General features: G+C 55.9%; 2 protein-coding genes across 3 annotated transcripts; both read right to left on the bottom strand.

Moving 5' to 3' along the window:
• Positions 1 to 4,120: 4,120 nt before the first annotated feature.
• On the bottom strand, positions 4,121 to 6,107 carry LOC112874212 (transcription factor bHLH144-like). 2 transcript variants are annotated; one of them, XM_025937419.1, is made up of 2 exons: positions 5,986 to 6,107; positions 4,121 to 5,383 (listed from the first exon to the last, which is right to left on the bottom strand). In XM_025937419.1, the coding sequence occupies exon 2, from the start codon at positions 5,357 to 5,359 to the stop codon at positions 4,679 to 4,681; it is 681 nt and encodes a 226-aa protein (XP_025793204.1). In that variant the 5' UTR covers positions 5,360 to 5,383; positions 5,986 to 6,107; the 3' UTR covers positions 4,121 to 4,678. The 2 variants fall into 2 exon arrangements, with proteins under 2 accessions (XP_025793204.1, XP_025793210.1); XM_025937425.1 differs by lacking the exon at positions 5,986 to 6,107 and adding an exon at positions 5,550 to 5,569.
• A 3,228-nt stretch (positions 6,108 to 9,335) lies between these two features.
• On the bottom strand, positions 9,336 to 11,972 carry LOC112903726 (transcription factor bHLH144-like). The gene is made up of 3 exons (XM_025972949.1): positions 11,676 to 11,972; positions 11,456 to 11,587; positions 9,336 to 10,478 (listed from the first exon to the last, which is right to left on the bottom strand). Exon 3 carries the CDS (start codon positions 10,231 to 10,233, stop codon positions 9,496 to 9,498), a length of 738 nt encoding a protein of 245 aa, XP_025828734.1. The 5' UTR covers positions 10,234 to 10,478; positions 11,456 to 11,587; positions 11,676 to 11,972; the 3' UTR covers positions 9,336 to 9,495.
• Between the last annotated feature and the right edge of the window lie 1,662 nt (positions 11,973 to 13,634).

Below are 13,634 nucleotides of genomic sequence, written 5' to 3'. Positions count from 1 at the left end.
CTCTCCCCCTCTCTCTTCTCTCCTATCCCTTTCCTCTCACCCTGTGCCTACCGCCGCCCTCCCCCACGCGCCTCTCTGAAAGTGCATTTGGCCCCCTAAGTGGGTTTTGGTGTTGATGACATACAAAATTAAGGAGCTAATGAGTTTATTGAGTTATGGACAAGTTAAAATTTAATGAAATGAAAAGGAGCAAGAAAAGACGCCAAATTTGCTTAAAGGACGATGCTGGACTTAAAAGAAGATCTTTACTTATTTTATATTTTGAATTTAATTTTAGGAAACATCGTACTATTAAGAGGGATGCGAATGGATAGTACGAAGGTGTTAAAGTGCTTATTTGAGATGCTAACCATCTATTAGAGACACAAAATCACACACTTGTACATCTAGTTTTCTCACTATTCCAGTGTGTGTCAGAAGTTCCGACCCTAGGTCGGAAGTTCCGACACTTGTCGGAAGAAGCTGGATTCTTCCAACAAGGGGTCCTTAGCCAATTATTTTTAAATGGTCGGAAGTTCCGACAATCACTTAACCAGTGCACTAACGGCTAGTTTTTGGTGCTTGGGTATTTATATCCCTCAGCCCCTCCTTCATTTGCTGTTGATCTAACCCGAGACAAACATCTCCAAGAGTATTTACTACTCCTCCCTGATCCCTCATTGAGCTAATCGTTTAGTTGATTTGAGCTAGGCGTTGAGTGAGAGCAAGATTGAAGTGTGAGAGTCAATTATTTTAAGTGAAAGGGCAGCCAAAATTCATCTCAAGAGCACTTGAAGCATTTTCATCCTTCAATTTGCATTTGTTAATCTTGAAGGTTGCTTCTAGACGGTTTGGTGTCGCCCGTGGAGCGTCCTCTCGTGTGTATGCGTCCCGGTAAGTTTGTATTACCCTATCCTTTGTGAATTTTCTAGGAACTCAATCCTCCTTTATAGTTGATTGAGTGAGGTAAAGGGTTGGTGGAAGACCCGGCTCTTTGTGAGCTGTTCAACGGAGAAGCAGCTTCCTTAATGGAAGTGAACTTCGGGAGCAAATCTCTTGTGTCTTATGCTTATTGTATTTATTTAGTTCTTATTGACCTAGAGTTTGTTTTGTGCCGATCTACATACTCGAGTTGTTGTGCTTGCAAAGATCACCTGCAGAAGTCTTCTAGTATCATTGTGCAACTTTTGTTTCAGCGAGGTTCTGCAGTTTCAACTTTAATTTTGAATTTCATATAAGAACTTTAATTTTGTCAGAAGTTTCAGTCCAGTGTCAGAACTTTCTACATAGTGTCAGAAGTTCCGACATATTTAATTGCTGCGAAGAATTTTTCAGGTTTTTCAGGTACGCCTATTCAACCCGTCCCCCCCCCCTCTAGGCATCACCTAGATCCTTTCACTCTCTAGCCTGCCCGACCAGTGGTGCTAGTCCGTGACGGAGCTCGAGCGGTGCTGGCCTGCGACGGAGATCCAGCTCGCCCGGAAGGTGGCGCTGGCTCGCGGCGAAGCTGCAACTCGCTTGCCTAGCGGCGCTGGCCCATGGGCAGATGTTACCCGCTGGGAGTGCGTTGGTGAGCGGGGAGGTGGCAGAGTGGAGCATGCGCTAGCACCGGAGGTGAAGACGAGGGGCTTGGAGCCGGTGCGGCGGCGGCGACCCAGACGCGCCCCGCGAGGGGGCGCGTCGGAGGGGAGCGGGATCCCGCCAGAGTGGCTCCGTCGCGAGGAGAGGCCCGAGGCGTGCGCGGGCGGGGTGCGTCGGAGGGGAGCGGGATCTTGCCGGAGTGGCTCCGTCGTGAGGAGAGGCCTGAGGCGTGCGCGGGCGGGGCGCGGGAGACGGGGCCCGAGGAGCCCGGGGAGGAGCTCGAGGTGAGGTGCTTGGAGGAGTGCGAGAGCGGGGAGACTGGCGAGAAAGGCGGTTAATTTGTCTCGGAGCCGGTGCGGAGGTGGCTTGGCCGGCAGCGCGGGCCCGCGGTGGAGCTCCAGCTCGCACGGCGAAGTAGCATGAGCAAGAGGGAGAGGAGAGGATAGAAGAAACAGAGAGGAGGGCTAACAGGTGGACCCATCACCACGTGGCATCCACATCACCAAAACCAACTAGCAAAACCGTTCGATAGCTGAATATAAACGGTTTTGAGAGTTAGGTGGCTGTGAATCTGGTTTTAAAGTTGCATTGTCAAATCCAGACGCAGTCGATAGTTCGATGGCTATAAATGGACGTTTTCCTTATTATTTAGAAGTAGCTACTATACATCTCGACATTCTGAGCAAGACTGATCCGTGGGTTAATTCTATGTTAGAGTCAATAGTGCCGGTCCTATACACATTGGAGTTGTCCTTAGCGCTCTACCAATACAATGCTGCATGCACTGCTGTTGTCGCATGCATCCTTTTCGTTATCGTTGGGCCCAACCCAATGGATGTGCTTGATCAGCCGGCCCTCACTGGCTCACTCATATCAAGTGAAATTCTTAATAACACAAGGAACAATACACATACTCCATAAAACATTTACGTACGTTGACTGATGAATAGCAATATATATTCTTCTTCCATAATAAGTAGTAGATCGATCGGATGGCTGTATAAAATAAAGAAACTGGCACGTAACAATAAGTAGTTGTTCTTGCTTGGGGAAACAAACATGCAAATTAAACAGATCGGGGCATAATAAGAAGCAAAGGCAAAAAGTAGGTGGCAATCACATATACGTAGAACAGTAGAAGGCATTATTGGCCGGCGCGGCCGGGCTAGCCGATGACCGGGGTCCTGACGACGACGCTGCGCTCGTCGCCGACGAGGATGACGCGGTTGGGGTCGTAGTCGCTGGGCAGCGGGGTGGGGAGCATGTAGAAGGCGACGGACACGTCGGGCCTGTCGATGTTGATCCTGTCCGCCGCGTTCAGCATCTCGAACCCCACCAGCTCCGGCCACGACGTCTTCAGGTCGTCGTCGTTGTTCACTGCCGGCGCCGCCCTGCCCATGATTATCCTCTCCGCCCTTCTCTAGCTTAATTAGCTATGCTTGTGGCTGCTTGACAGTACTGCTGCTTGTGGCTGCAAGATGAGCTAGCTAGCTAATTTATACCACTGCAGCATCAGTGGACGCCAGCGTGGCCACTAACTAATATAAGCTAGCTAGTACTCGACTAGGTCAGAGCCAAGCAAGATGCATGAGATCGATCCTGATCGAGATGAGCATCATCGTATAAACGTGAGCAGCATGCCTGCATCGCGTACACCGCCGGCGTTTGGCCGCACGCATGCATGCAGCACTAGACTCTCTCGATCGTGACACACGTCGGCCGGCTCAGCTGATGGACACGATGCTCTTGGCCATTGGCTCCGCCGGCCTTGCTTGACGACGATGTTTTTCAGCTAGCAGGTGCCGAACGAAGACCACTTGCTTCTTGTTGTTAGTATTGTTAAGGTGAGTTCTGGACTGGACGAGTGGCTACTCGATCACTAGCCGGCCGCCCGGCGTTGTGGTTGATGCAATGCCACTAGACAGACGTTGAGCCTTTTAATTTGGATTTATGGATCGATTACATATATAGCTCCAGGTGATACAAAGTGTGTTGTCACTGGACCAAGTCAGCACGGTATGTGCTAGCTAGCAAACGAGACTTGATCCATGCATGATTGATGCTGGCCGGCGGTTAATTAAGACAGATCATGGCGGCACAACCAATGAACGACCAACAACAATAGCTGAGTTTTTCTTTTATAAACACTGGCAAAGTTTTTTTTGTTTTGTTTTGTTTTGTTTTACTCACAAGTAGTGTGTGTGCCATCAACCAACAAACGATCAACGTCCAGCACCAGCTAGGATGGAGATGGATGGAAGGCGGTGCTGTGCGGGGATGGTTCGCCCAATCAAGTACGGGTCTGATGATGGGCTGTGGACCGTGGTCGATTACATGGGCTGGGCTGTTGTTGTTGTCCAGTGCTATGGTCTCGTTCAAATGATAATTTGAAAGCCCTCAAAGAAAAACTAGCAATCTGAAGGGGGAAAAAATGGCGGCCTGGCCACGATGTTTGGTTGGCCAAGTCCAATACATGGCCCGTCTGTTACGGATGGCGACACTGCCAGGTGCAAAGTGAAAAGGCTTTGGGGGTGTCAAAGGTTGTGACACTACTCGACCATGCAGAAAGCCTAGCTAGCTATATTCAACTATCCAAGGACGAACTGTTACACTTATACATAGCAGCTGAAGCCAATCATTGGCCAGTAATTCTGTTAAAAGCTCGTCTAATTGAACAACAACCATCGATGCCCTAATCAAGGTTACAGTCAAGATTTAAGAGGCAGCCATGCATTTGGTAGTACTAGTACTATTGTTTAGAGTGTCATTACAGAGAAAGCAAAGCATGCATCATCAGGTTGACGACCTTGCGAGCTAGCACTGGACAAAAAGGGACAGGATACTCGATCGGCACGGCGGAGGCGAAAGGCAGCAAGCTGGACCGTGCCCAACACCGGACACGAACGATCGAACACGATGATCGCAGCGAGGAACTGGGTAAGGGAAGTGTGCCCTCGTGCCACCATCATCGTCGTCGCCATCACGAGCAGCACACGACGCAATCATCAACACCTGTGCTGCCGCTGCGATCGAGCAAAAGGAGCTGGGCCAGATCATGGCTGCTGCCGCCTCGTGCCCATGCCGACTGGAGCTGTTGCCGATCGACGCACCGGCCCGGCTAGCTGTCCGAGCCCCGCGCGCCGCCCAGCTTCTTCGCCGCCTCCACCTTGAGCGACTTGAGGTACCAGACGGCCTCGTCCAGCGCGTCCGGCGCGTCCATCCGCTTGGCGCCGGGGACGATGCCCTTGAGCGCCCGCATCATCTTCTTTACCCGCGCCTTCTTCTTGCCGACGCCGGAGGAGCACGTGGAGTCCGGGGAGCCCCCGTCGTCCCGGCCGCAGCCCGGGGCGCGCCCCGTGCTCGCCACGTCGTCCTCGTCGCCGCCGCCGTCCTCCGAGCTCAGGCTCAGCAGCGCGTCGATCTCCTCCGGGTCCTCCTCCTGCCGCACCGCCGAGCAGCCGTCGTCGGCGTCCGCGGCGCACGCGCCGGCGCCGTGCGACTCCGTCGGACCCCCGAGCTTGCGCGCCAGGGAGGGGTGGAACGTGACCCGGCTGTGGGTGCACGTCTGGTCGAAGACGACGTAGTTCTTGGGGCACGCCTCCGACGGCTGCAGCTCGAGCCCGCTGAGCGGCGCCGGAATGTCGTGCGCCCGCCGGCCGGCCGTGACGAGCGGGTCCTCGTAGGCCGGCGCGGATGGGTAACCGCCGTCGGAGTAGTACCCGCCCGCGGAGGCGTACGCGCCGGCGTCGTAGACGTAGCCGGCGTAACCGTAGGCGCCATAGCCGTGGCCTCCCTGCATCGCGTTGACGCCTCCGTTTCAGTTCTGAAGCCGTCCGAACCAAATGAAACATGCATCAAAACGCATCCAGTTAATAATGCTAGGACCAGGAGTAGAACGAATTGCAAGCAGAAGCGAGGCGATGCGCAACAACACTAATCAGAGCAGCCTGAAAGAAAAAAAAAAAGAAAAGAAAACCGCCACCACTAACCAGAGCAGGCCATGGTGACGCAACCAATGCAAACGCAAGTGCGAATTCAGTGCCGTGCCATTGTTGTGCAAGTCAAAGAGCTTGGTGCGCACGATGCGAAGCTAAAGCGACTTTTCAAGTGGCAACAGGATCTGGCCTACATACCACACAACGCAAGCAGGGCCCCGTCCCCTGGTCCTGGGGTGTCTCGGCGGCACATAGCGTGCGAGCTCGTCAGGGAACATCAGGCAAAGCTTTTCTACTCTAATGACAGGGCAAACAGAGGTGTTTAACCTCAAGACTGTAACCAAAACCAATGCAGCTAGCCAGCTACGACGAAGCCTGAATTCGTCTGAACCGGAACAGAGAATCAGAGAGAGCAACTGGCACAGATGGTAAGCATCAGCACCGAACAGGAAGAGCAGAGCAGAGCAGAGGGAAGAGGAAGAGACAATACATGCGGTGATCGAGCACCCGGCAACCCCGTTCCCCTCACCGTGCCGGCGCACAGAGAAGGGGCTGGACTGGAAGGAGGCCGTTGCTGAGCTGAGCTTGAGCAGCGGTGCGAGTTCAAATGGCGAGCTGAGCGAGGAGTGAGGAGGAGCACCCGGTTTATAAATGGGCCGCGGTGGTCCTTTTTTCACGGGCCTGCTTTGATTTTTTTTACCTCCCCGCCCGGGCCGGCGGCTTTCGCTCCTCTCGAGTAGATACAGAGGCGCGGGGATCGAAGGCGATCGATGAGGGAGGACTAGGACTAGGAGGGAGAGCGCGGCTGGCTGCGTGCGTGGGCACTCGATTGGGGTGGTGGGCGCGCGTGCCTCGTGCAGTCGTCGTGTCTCCGCCCGCTGCTGCGCAAAGGCTCGGCAGCCCAGCTCACACTCTCGGCTCGCCGGCGGCTGCCTGCGCCACGGGCCCGCCGCCCACGTGTCGCGCATCCTGCAGATGCAGATGGAGGTGGAGGTGGAGGTGGGTGGCCTTCTGGCCGGCGTGCGTGCGTGCCTGCCGCCGTGCCCGTGCACCACCAGCGGCTTGCGGCTCAGTCACACCACCACCGTCTGCCGCCGTGCCGCTGCCGCTGCCACCAACGGGGGCGAGTAGGACAAGTGGGGAATCCGATCGTCTGATGGCTGACTAGACTTTACCTGACCTGGGCAGACCACCTCGAGCTCAGTGGACTGCCCGGTGGCGCTCGATCGGCCGGGCCAGCAAGAAGGCGCACTCCCTCCACCATCCTTGTCTTGTGTTGCTCCAGGCAGCAAAAGCTCCCGGGCCCTAGCTAGCAAACGGCGGCAGCATCACGACTAGCCTGATGCGGCTGCGCGGCAGAGAGATTCTGGCGTGCCAGCGCACGCGAGGCTCATGTACTCGAGTCAGCCTGCCCCGTTTGTTCAGCCTTCTGGTGCTGCTGGCTGCGCACCACAGCCTGCCGGCGCGGCGCAGGGATGTCTCATGAGCAAAACGGCATGCCTGCCTGGGCGCCATTGATCTGAACCTGGCCATCCTCCAATCGAAAGGCCTGACATGTCACTGGGCGACGATGCGGCTGCTGCACAAGAGCCAAATCCGGTGGTGGAAAAGCTCCCTCCCATCCCCCTTGCTTAAAGGCCTCGGCAGGCTCAGCTCAAAGGCTGTGCCGTGCCGTGTGTGCCGCCGCGGCCGTCGTCGGATCAGCCTCGTCGCCGTCGCACAATCCCCTGAGCTGCGCCCCCCTAGCAAACCCTCTGTCGCGGCCGGCCGTATGGCCGGAGCAGACCACAGCCGCCGCCGCCGGCCGCCCACTAGGGCCGCGTGATGCCGCTGCTGGCGGGGTCCGCACTAGGCTGCTCTTGGAGGTGTACTTCCTTCAGACGCTGCGTTGGCTTTTGGGTTGTCCGCACACTGCCCAGCAGCCCTGATCATGGCCATCAGCGAGACCAGCCTACTAGAGTATACCAGTACTACTCCACTCCCTGGTAAGCATAGCGATTAGTAGCGGTACTTACTCCATCAACTCTCGCTTTCCGAGCAATTTTAACCAATTATATAAAGAATTAGTAATATTTATGTTACAAAATAAATATCATTAGATTAATCATGTAATATATTTTCATACGAAATCCACTACAAGACATAAATGTTAATACTATTTTGTACAAATCTGATGAAATTTGAAATTATTTGATTTCTCGGAAAGCGATAGTTGTATTCTTTTGAGTACGAAGGGAGTGAGTGGTAGTTTAGCGCGTGGGGTTAGCCTACCTTTCCCTGGATTCAACGTATTCTACGTAGTATCCAAACGGAATGTTGGATTGATTCCGTATCCAATTTTGAATGTACACTCGGAGATGCTAGTGCTTTGTTGATCAGAGAGCCAGACTACTCTACGGCATGGGATTAGGATTCTCTTTTCCTGCGATCATGGCAGTTCGCAGTATTTGTCTATCTCAGTAAACTTGCTGCCCATGAATAATGATACAGTCAACCAGGGAATGTACGGCATGGAACATTGGAACGTACTACTCCACTGATGGTGGTATGCTTGCAGTACTAACCTTTTGAGTGGCAATGAGCTTGGTAGTAGCAAGAAGAACATGGGGGGCACGTTGGGCCCACATGCCGGGTCCGCGGGGACATGATGCATCATCAGTCGCGTCTGCCATTACGGGAAACTAATCTTCAATTACGACCCCGATCGATCCACCATTTGATTTTTGATCAGCTGAACGCTGCGCGGTGCAGGGCATCATCCTGGGGGGCGACGGCGAGGGAGACCGCGCGCGTGCACGCACAGCACTAGTAGGCTGGCCGCCGCGGAGGGCACGGCACCCCAGCCAGCGGTGGAGGGTGATCCTCCTGTAGCGGCGGTCCGAGCGCCGAGCGAGAGACCGGGGAGGAGGGTCGGGCATCATTCCGGCGCGCGACCGCATCCAGGCCACGCAGGCCATGATCGCCGCCATCATGGCGACCTCGCGCCGAGGCAGTGCCGCCCGGCCGGCACACATCGCGGCGAGCCGGGCGGGTAGCGTCGCGTGGTAGCACTAGCATTGTCGGGAGCGAGCATGCACTGCGGCTCTGCTCGCTGCTCTGGTGGGTGCATTGCGCTGGCTGTTGCTACTCTACCAGCTCGACGGAGCACTAGGCGCCGGCGGCAGTCGCCCGCCGGTTCGATTGCTGCGCGCGCCGCGCCGCGCCATGCATGCCCGCCCGGCGGCGCGGTGATGATGGCGCGACACGGCCGGATCTTCTTCGGGCGCCACCAAACGGATGCCCATGATGCTACTATGATCACAGCCTTGCTAGGCGCGCGCGCACGGCACCCGGCTGGATTCGGCACATCGTTCCCTGCGCGTATTCCACTATTCCTACTAGCTAGTACTACGGCATTTTAAAATGTGCCAAGGATCGAGCCGAGCAGGCATTTGGTGGTACACGTTGGGTCTCGCCACGATCATGATACGACCTTGGAAACCATCATGGGCTCTGTGGAGACGTCGCGAGCTGACAGCAGCAGCAGCGGTCAAACAAACGCTCAACAAGGTGCCTCGGGCCGTTGTTGGGCACGTCCAGTCCAGCTACGCCTCCCGCGGTAGCAACGGCCTGCTGGCCCGGTCCAGCACGAACCCACATGTTAAAGCGTTCCTTGCTGCTGCTCGCGCCGTCCGCGATAGATCGATCTGTTTGCGTTTTCTTCTTGGTGAAAGATCCGAGCAAACAAGGTGCAGTTACAAGGTGTTGCTTCAGACTGCATTAGCCCATTTTTTTTCCTTATAAGAAGATTGTTGACACTCAACTTGCATTGCATCGGGAACATCCAACTGCATAGCATTCTAAACTGAACCTTCCTTGTTCTATCTGAATTCTGGTTCTCGCGTAATGCAGTCTAAAGCATGCATGCAGAGTGGGTACAGTACAGGAAGCCGCCACCGGGAACAACAACAAATGAACTCTATGCCTGCTGATACGTGGGCCGCCTTGCGCCGCTTGGAAGCTAACTGCTTGACCCGCGCGCGCCGAGCTTCTTGACCTCCACCTTGAGGGACTTGAGGTACCGGACGGCCTCGTCCAGGACGGCCGGCGTGTCCATCCGCTCGCCGCCGGGGATGATCCCCTTGAGCGTCCGCACCATCTTCTTCATCCGCTCCTTCTTCTTCTCGCCGCCGCCGCCGGCCTCCTGCTTCCGCCCGCCGGCCCCGTACCCGGACGAGCACGTCGAGTCCGGGGAGGACCCCCCGCCGCGGCACCCCGGGGTGCGCCCCGTGCTCACCACGTCGTCCTCGTCCTCGCCGTCCTCCGTGCTCATCAGCGCGTCGATCTCGTCCGTGTCTTCCTTCTGCCGAACCGACGCGGCCGCGCCGCCGCCGTCGTTATAGGCGGCGGCGTAGGCCTGGTCGTAGCCGTAGCAGTGGTGGTCGTAGCCGTACCCCCCGCCCAGATTGCTGGCCAGGGAGGGGTGGAACATGACGCGGCTCCGGTCGTACGTCTGGTCGAAGATGACGTAGTTCCTGGGGCAGGTGTCCGACGGCTGGAACTCCAGCCCCGTCAGCGGCGCCGGGAAGTCCTGCTGCCTCCGCCCGGCGAGCGGGTCCTCGTAGGCAGCTGGCGCCGCGGGGTACCGGTCGCTCGCCGCGTAGTACGTGCCGTACCCGGCCATGTCGCTATCGTAGCCGCCGGCGCCGTACCCGCCGTAGCCGTAGCCACCGTACCCGTACCCGGGGTCTCCCTGCATCGCTGAAGTGCTGCTTGTGTTTGTGCTAGGAAGAGCTTCTGATTGGAATGGGATCGAACAAGAATTCGAGGGAATTTTGTTGACTGGAGTTGGGAGCTGGCTTTTTTGTGGTTGAATTCAAAACTGTGATTCAGTGAAGTCTGGTTTGGGTTTGAGGTTTTGTTTGAAGGGGAGTGAGGCGGGGACTGGATGGCTGAATCGACGTTGCGGGCTTCAGAAAGCTGGAGGAAGTAACTCTATTTGGCCTGCAACAAGTAACCATTGGAAAACAAATTAGAGTGATATTGGCATGTAAAAAGCAAATGTAATTTTTCGAACAGACTACAGAGCATTTGTTACAATCTTTTTCGTTCTAAAGCGTGCTACAAACTTACAATAGGATCCGCTTGCAAGGTGAGAACAGGGCACAAAGAGAAGAGGACCGGAGTAATTTGGCAAGTTGAGAAAGCTAAAGCGACCACGAGTGCTCTAGTAATTAGTACGCATCTAGCAATTTGTGAACAACAACAACAACAAGAACAACAACAGGCCCTTCCTATTAGGGGTAGTGACAATGTATGATTCAGAACTTTGCAGGCTATGCTGGCCGACACAGACAGAATCCTAGGCAGCAGTTCCATCAGAAAAGTGCAAGAATGTAGCACAACAGAGGTTTTTTTCTTAGGTGAAGAAGAAGGAAGAACAGAGTATGTGCGAAAAACAGAGCAGCTATGGTGACGCATTCAGGAATGACATATACAAGGATAAATTGGGTGGATCACGTAGAAGGGTTTACTACTGTACCACTTCATTTTCAGAATGAAGCAAATTTTTTGGTCTTTTTTCAAAATGGTAGCAACAAAGAGACTCTGCTTCCCAGACCGAGGCAGAGTACAGATTTGTTTATGTTACTGTCTTACTGCTGCAACTTTTGACAAAAAGTTAACGAGTTTCTTGAAAAGTAGGGAACGCCGTCTCTTTGACTGCCCAAAGCATTGTCAACACGCTCTCCACATAGTGGACCCGCGACCGCTTTCCTACGATCCTATCTACCTACGACTACGATAGCCGTAACAGACAGCACCAAGAACACAAGTTGGCTGGCTGCTCATCATCTACTACTGCACATGAACAACAGTCGTGGACCCGATTCTTACAGACGATATGCTAATCGAGCAATGTGACGGGGAGGTAACCTGAATTGCCTATGTGTTTGTTGCTGGCGAAAGGAGAGGGCGCTGACCTGGCAAACTTTGCGTCAAACTTGCAGGCGCGATATCACAGGGAAGAACATCACCACCACCAGCAGCAGCAGCAGCAGCCGCAGGACCATGCTGCTCTGCCCCCCTGGCTTCCTCGGCGTCCGCCTGGAATTCTGAAAACACAGCAGCGCCAAACAACCAATCGATCAGCTTGGAACAGAAGAAAGAGCAGCAGCATGTGGTGATCAGGGCCAGACATACCAATCAAATCGAGGCTGGGCAATCCGTCGAAGCGACAGCACCGATGGAGGGAGGCAGAGAAGAAGAGGAGCGATGGAACGGATTGGAGCGGGATGGATGGATGGAGTGAGCCTCCCGGCAGAGGATGAGAGGAGACCAGCAGGGGCACAGGGTCCGGTTTTATACAGCGGACGGACGAACAGGCCGGCCGGTGCCGGATTGGACGGGTGCTCCCTCCCCTCGGATTGCCGGTCCTGTTGCGCGAGGGAGGCACTTCTTTTGAGTGATGCAGAGAGAGAGAGAGAGAGAGAGCGGGAGGGGGAGGCGGTGGTGGTGGAGGTGGAGCGGCGTGCAGCGGCAGTGATGGGAATGGATGGATGGGGGGGGGGGGTGGGGGGGCGGGGGCGGGAGCCGAATGAATGAGGTGGCGTGCGCACTCGATGGGTGCGCGTGCCGCTTCCCACCGTGGCCTGGCCGCGGCCGTGGCCGTGGCCGTGCTCCTCCTCCTCTCCCCTTCTTCTGAGTGGAGGTGGGCATCGTGGCAGAGCAATCCATCCCCAGGCACGCGAGTTGCAACAGCATCCCATTATGAGGCGCGCGTGGGGGAGGATTGGGTGAAGGGGATCGTAGCTAGCGCGCGCGCGCGGGCGGGCGGGCAGGCGGGCGGGCGGCGTCGTATCCGCATCGGGGCGGCGGCGTCTGATGTTGCCGTGCCGGGGGTGGCCGCTGGCCGGGCCCCGCCGCGGCGCGTGCCCCCGGGGGCCATCGATGCCGGCTGCGGGAGCTGAACCGAACCGAGCTACGGAGTAGGTAGGCTGGCTGGCGGTGGACCACCGGACATGCGGGATTGCTTCGCCCGGATTGTACTCCACGTGCTGTCAGGCGGCGGAGTGGCATCATGCCGCTCGGTCGGTCTCGTCTCCCTCCCCGACGGACCCGGAGCCCGACGCCGGCCGGCCAGCTGCCGCACTCGATCGCCATCGGGCGCCGCGCGGAGTGCTTCCCGCTCGCTCCGCCCTCGGCGTGCCGCCGCACTCCATCACTGACCTCGTCTGCGGCCTGCCCCTGCCCGCCCTCGCGCGGGGAGACCGAGGACGGAGGACAATCCAAGATCCATCATGGCCACGACCCACCCTTTATACTTTTTGTTTCTTCTCTCCTCTTCACTTTCCAGAAGAACAAATATGAGCGCAATTTAAAAGGTCGACTTCCCAACGAAGACAGCTCTCCTCGCTCTTCACCATCCATATCCCGTGACTTCCGAGAACATGAACGAACAGCCACGTTTCAGTAAGAACAGAAACAAGTGAACAGCTTAAAAGGGCAAAAAAATGAAATGCTGGAGCAAACAAGCCACCATCGTTCATATGATACACAATCAAAAAGGAAGTTTTTGCTATGCCATGTCAGTATATTTCCTGCGACCTATAGTGAGGTACTGAAATGGAACTCGAAGGGCAAACAAAATACATACGGCTACCATGTGAGATACTAGGCCTAATACGGCCCAGGAGACTGGGAGGCCCATTATCTGTTTCGGACTGCGCAGCCCCGCCATTTTTTTGTGGTTGTCACCTAATCTGCAGCCCAACACGTCTCAAGAAAAAGAGTAAACAACGTACAGCTCCGCCGTTCCGTATGGGCCATGCTGCCATAATTCAGGGAGACGCCGACGACGTGCCGCCGCCGCCGCCGAACCACCACAAGAGGGCGTGGACGGAGTTGGTGGGCTGGCCGGAGCTGAACGCGGGGCTCAGGATCTGCTACGACAGGCCGGAGTCCCGGTGTTCTTCTTCAACCTCGGCGACACCCCGTCCCGGGCTTCCACCGCAAGCGCGTCGTCGTCTTCGTCGACGCCAACCTGCGCGTCGCAAAGACCCCCGTGCTCGGCTAGTAGCTAGCTCCCATCCGCTGTCTACTATGTATACCACCTAGCTACCAGGCCCTCATCAGATGCTGGCTATATAAATAAAGCTAGCT

Source organism: Panicum hallii, chromosome 1, assembly GCF_002211085.1.
Source record: "Panicum hallii strain FIL2 chromosome 1, PHallii_v3.1, whole genome shotgun sequence".
In the NCBI taxonomy this organism is placed as follows: Eukaryota; Viridiplantae; Streptophyta; class Magnoliopsida; order Poales; family Poaceae; genus Panicum; species Panicum hallii.
The sequence above is the reverse complement of the archived record's forward strand: the minus strand, read 5'-3'. Positions and strand labels throughout refer to the sequence as shown.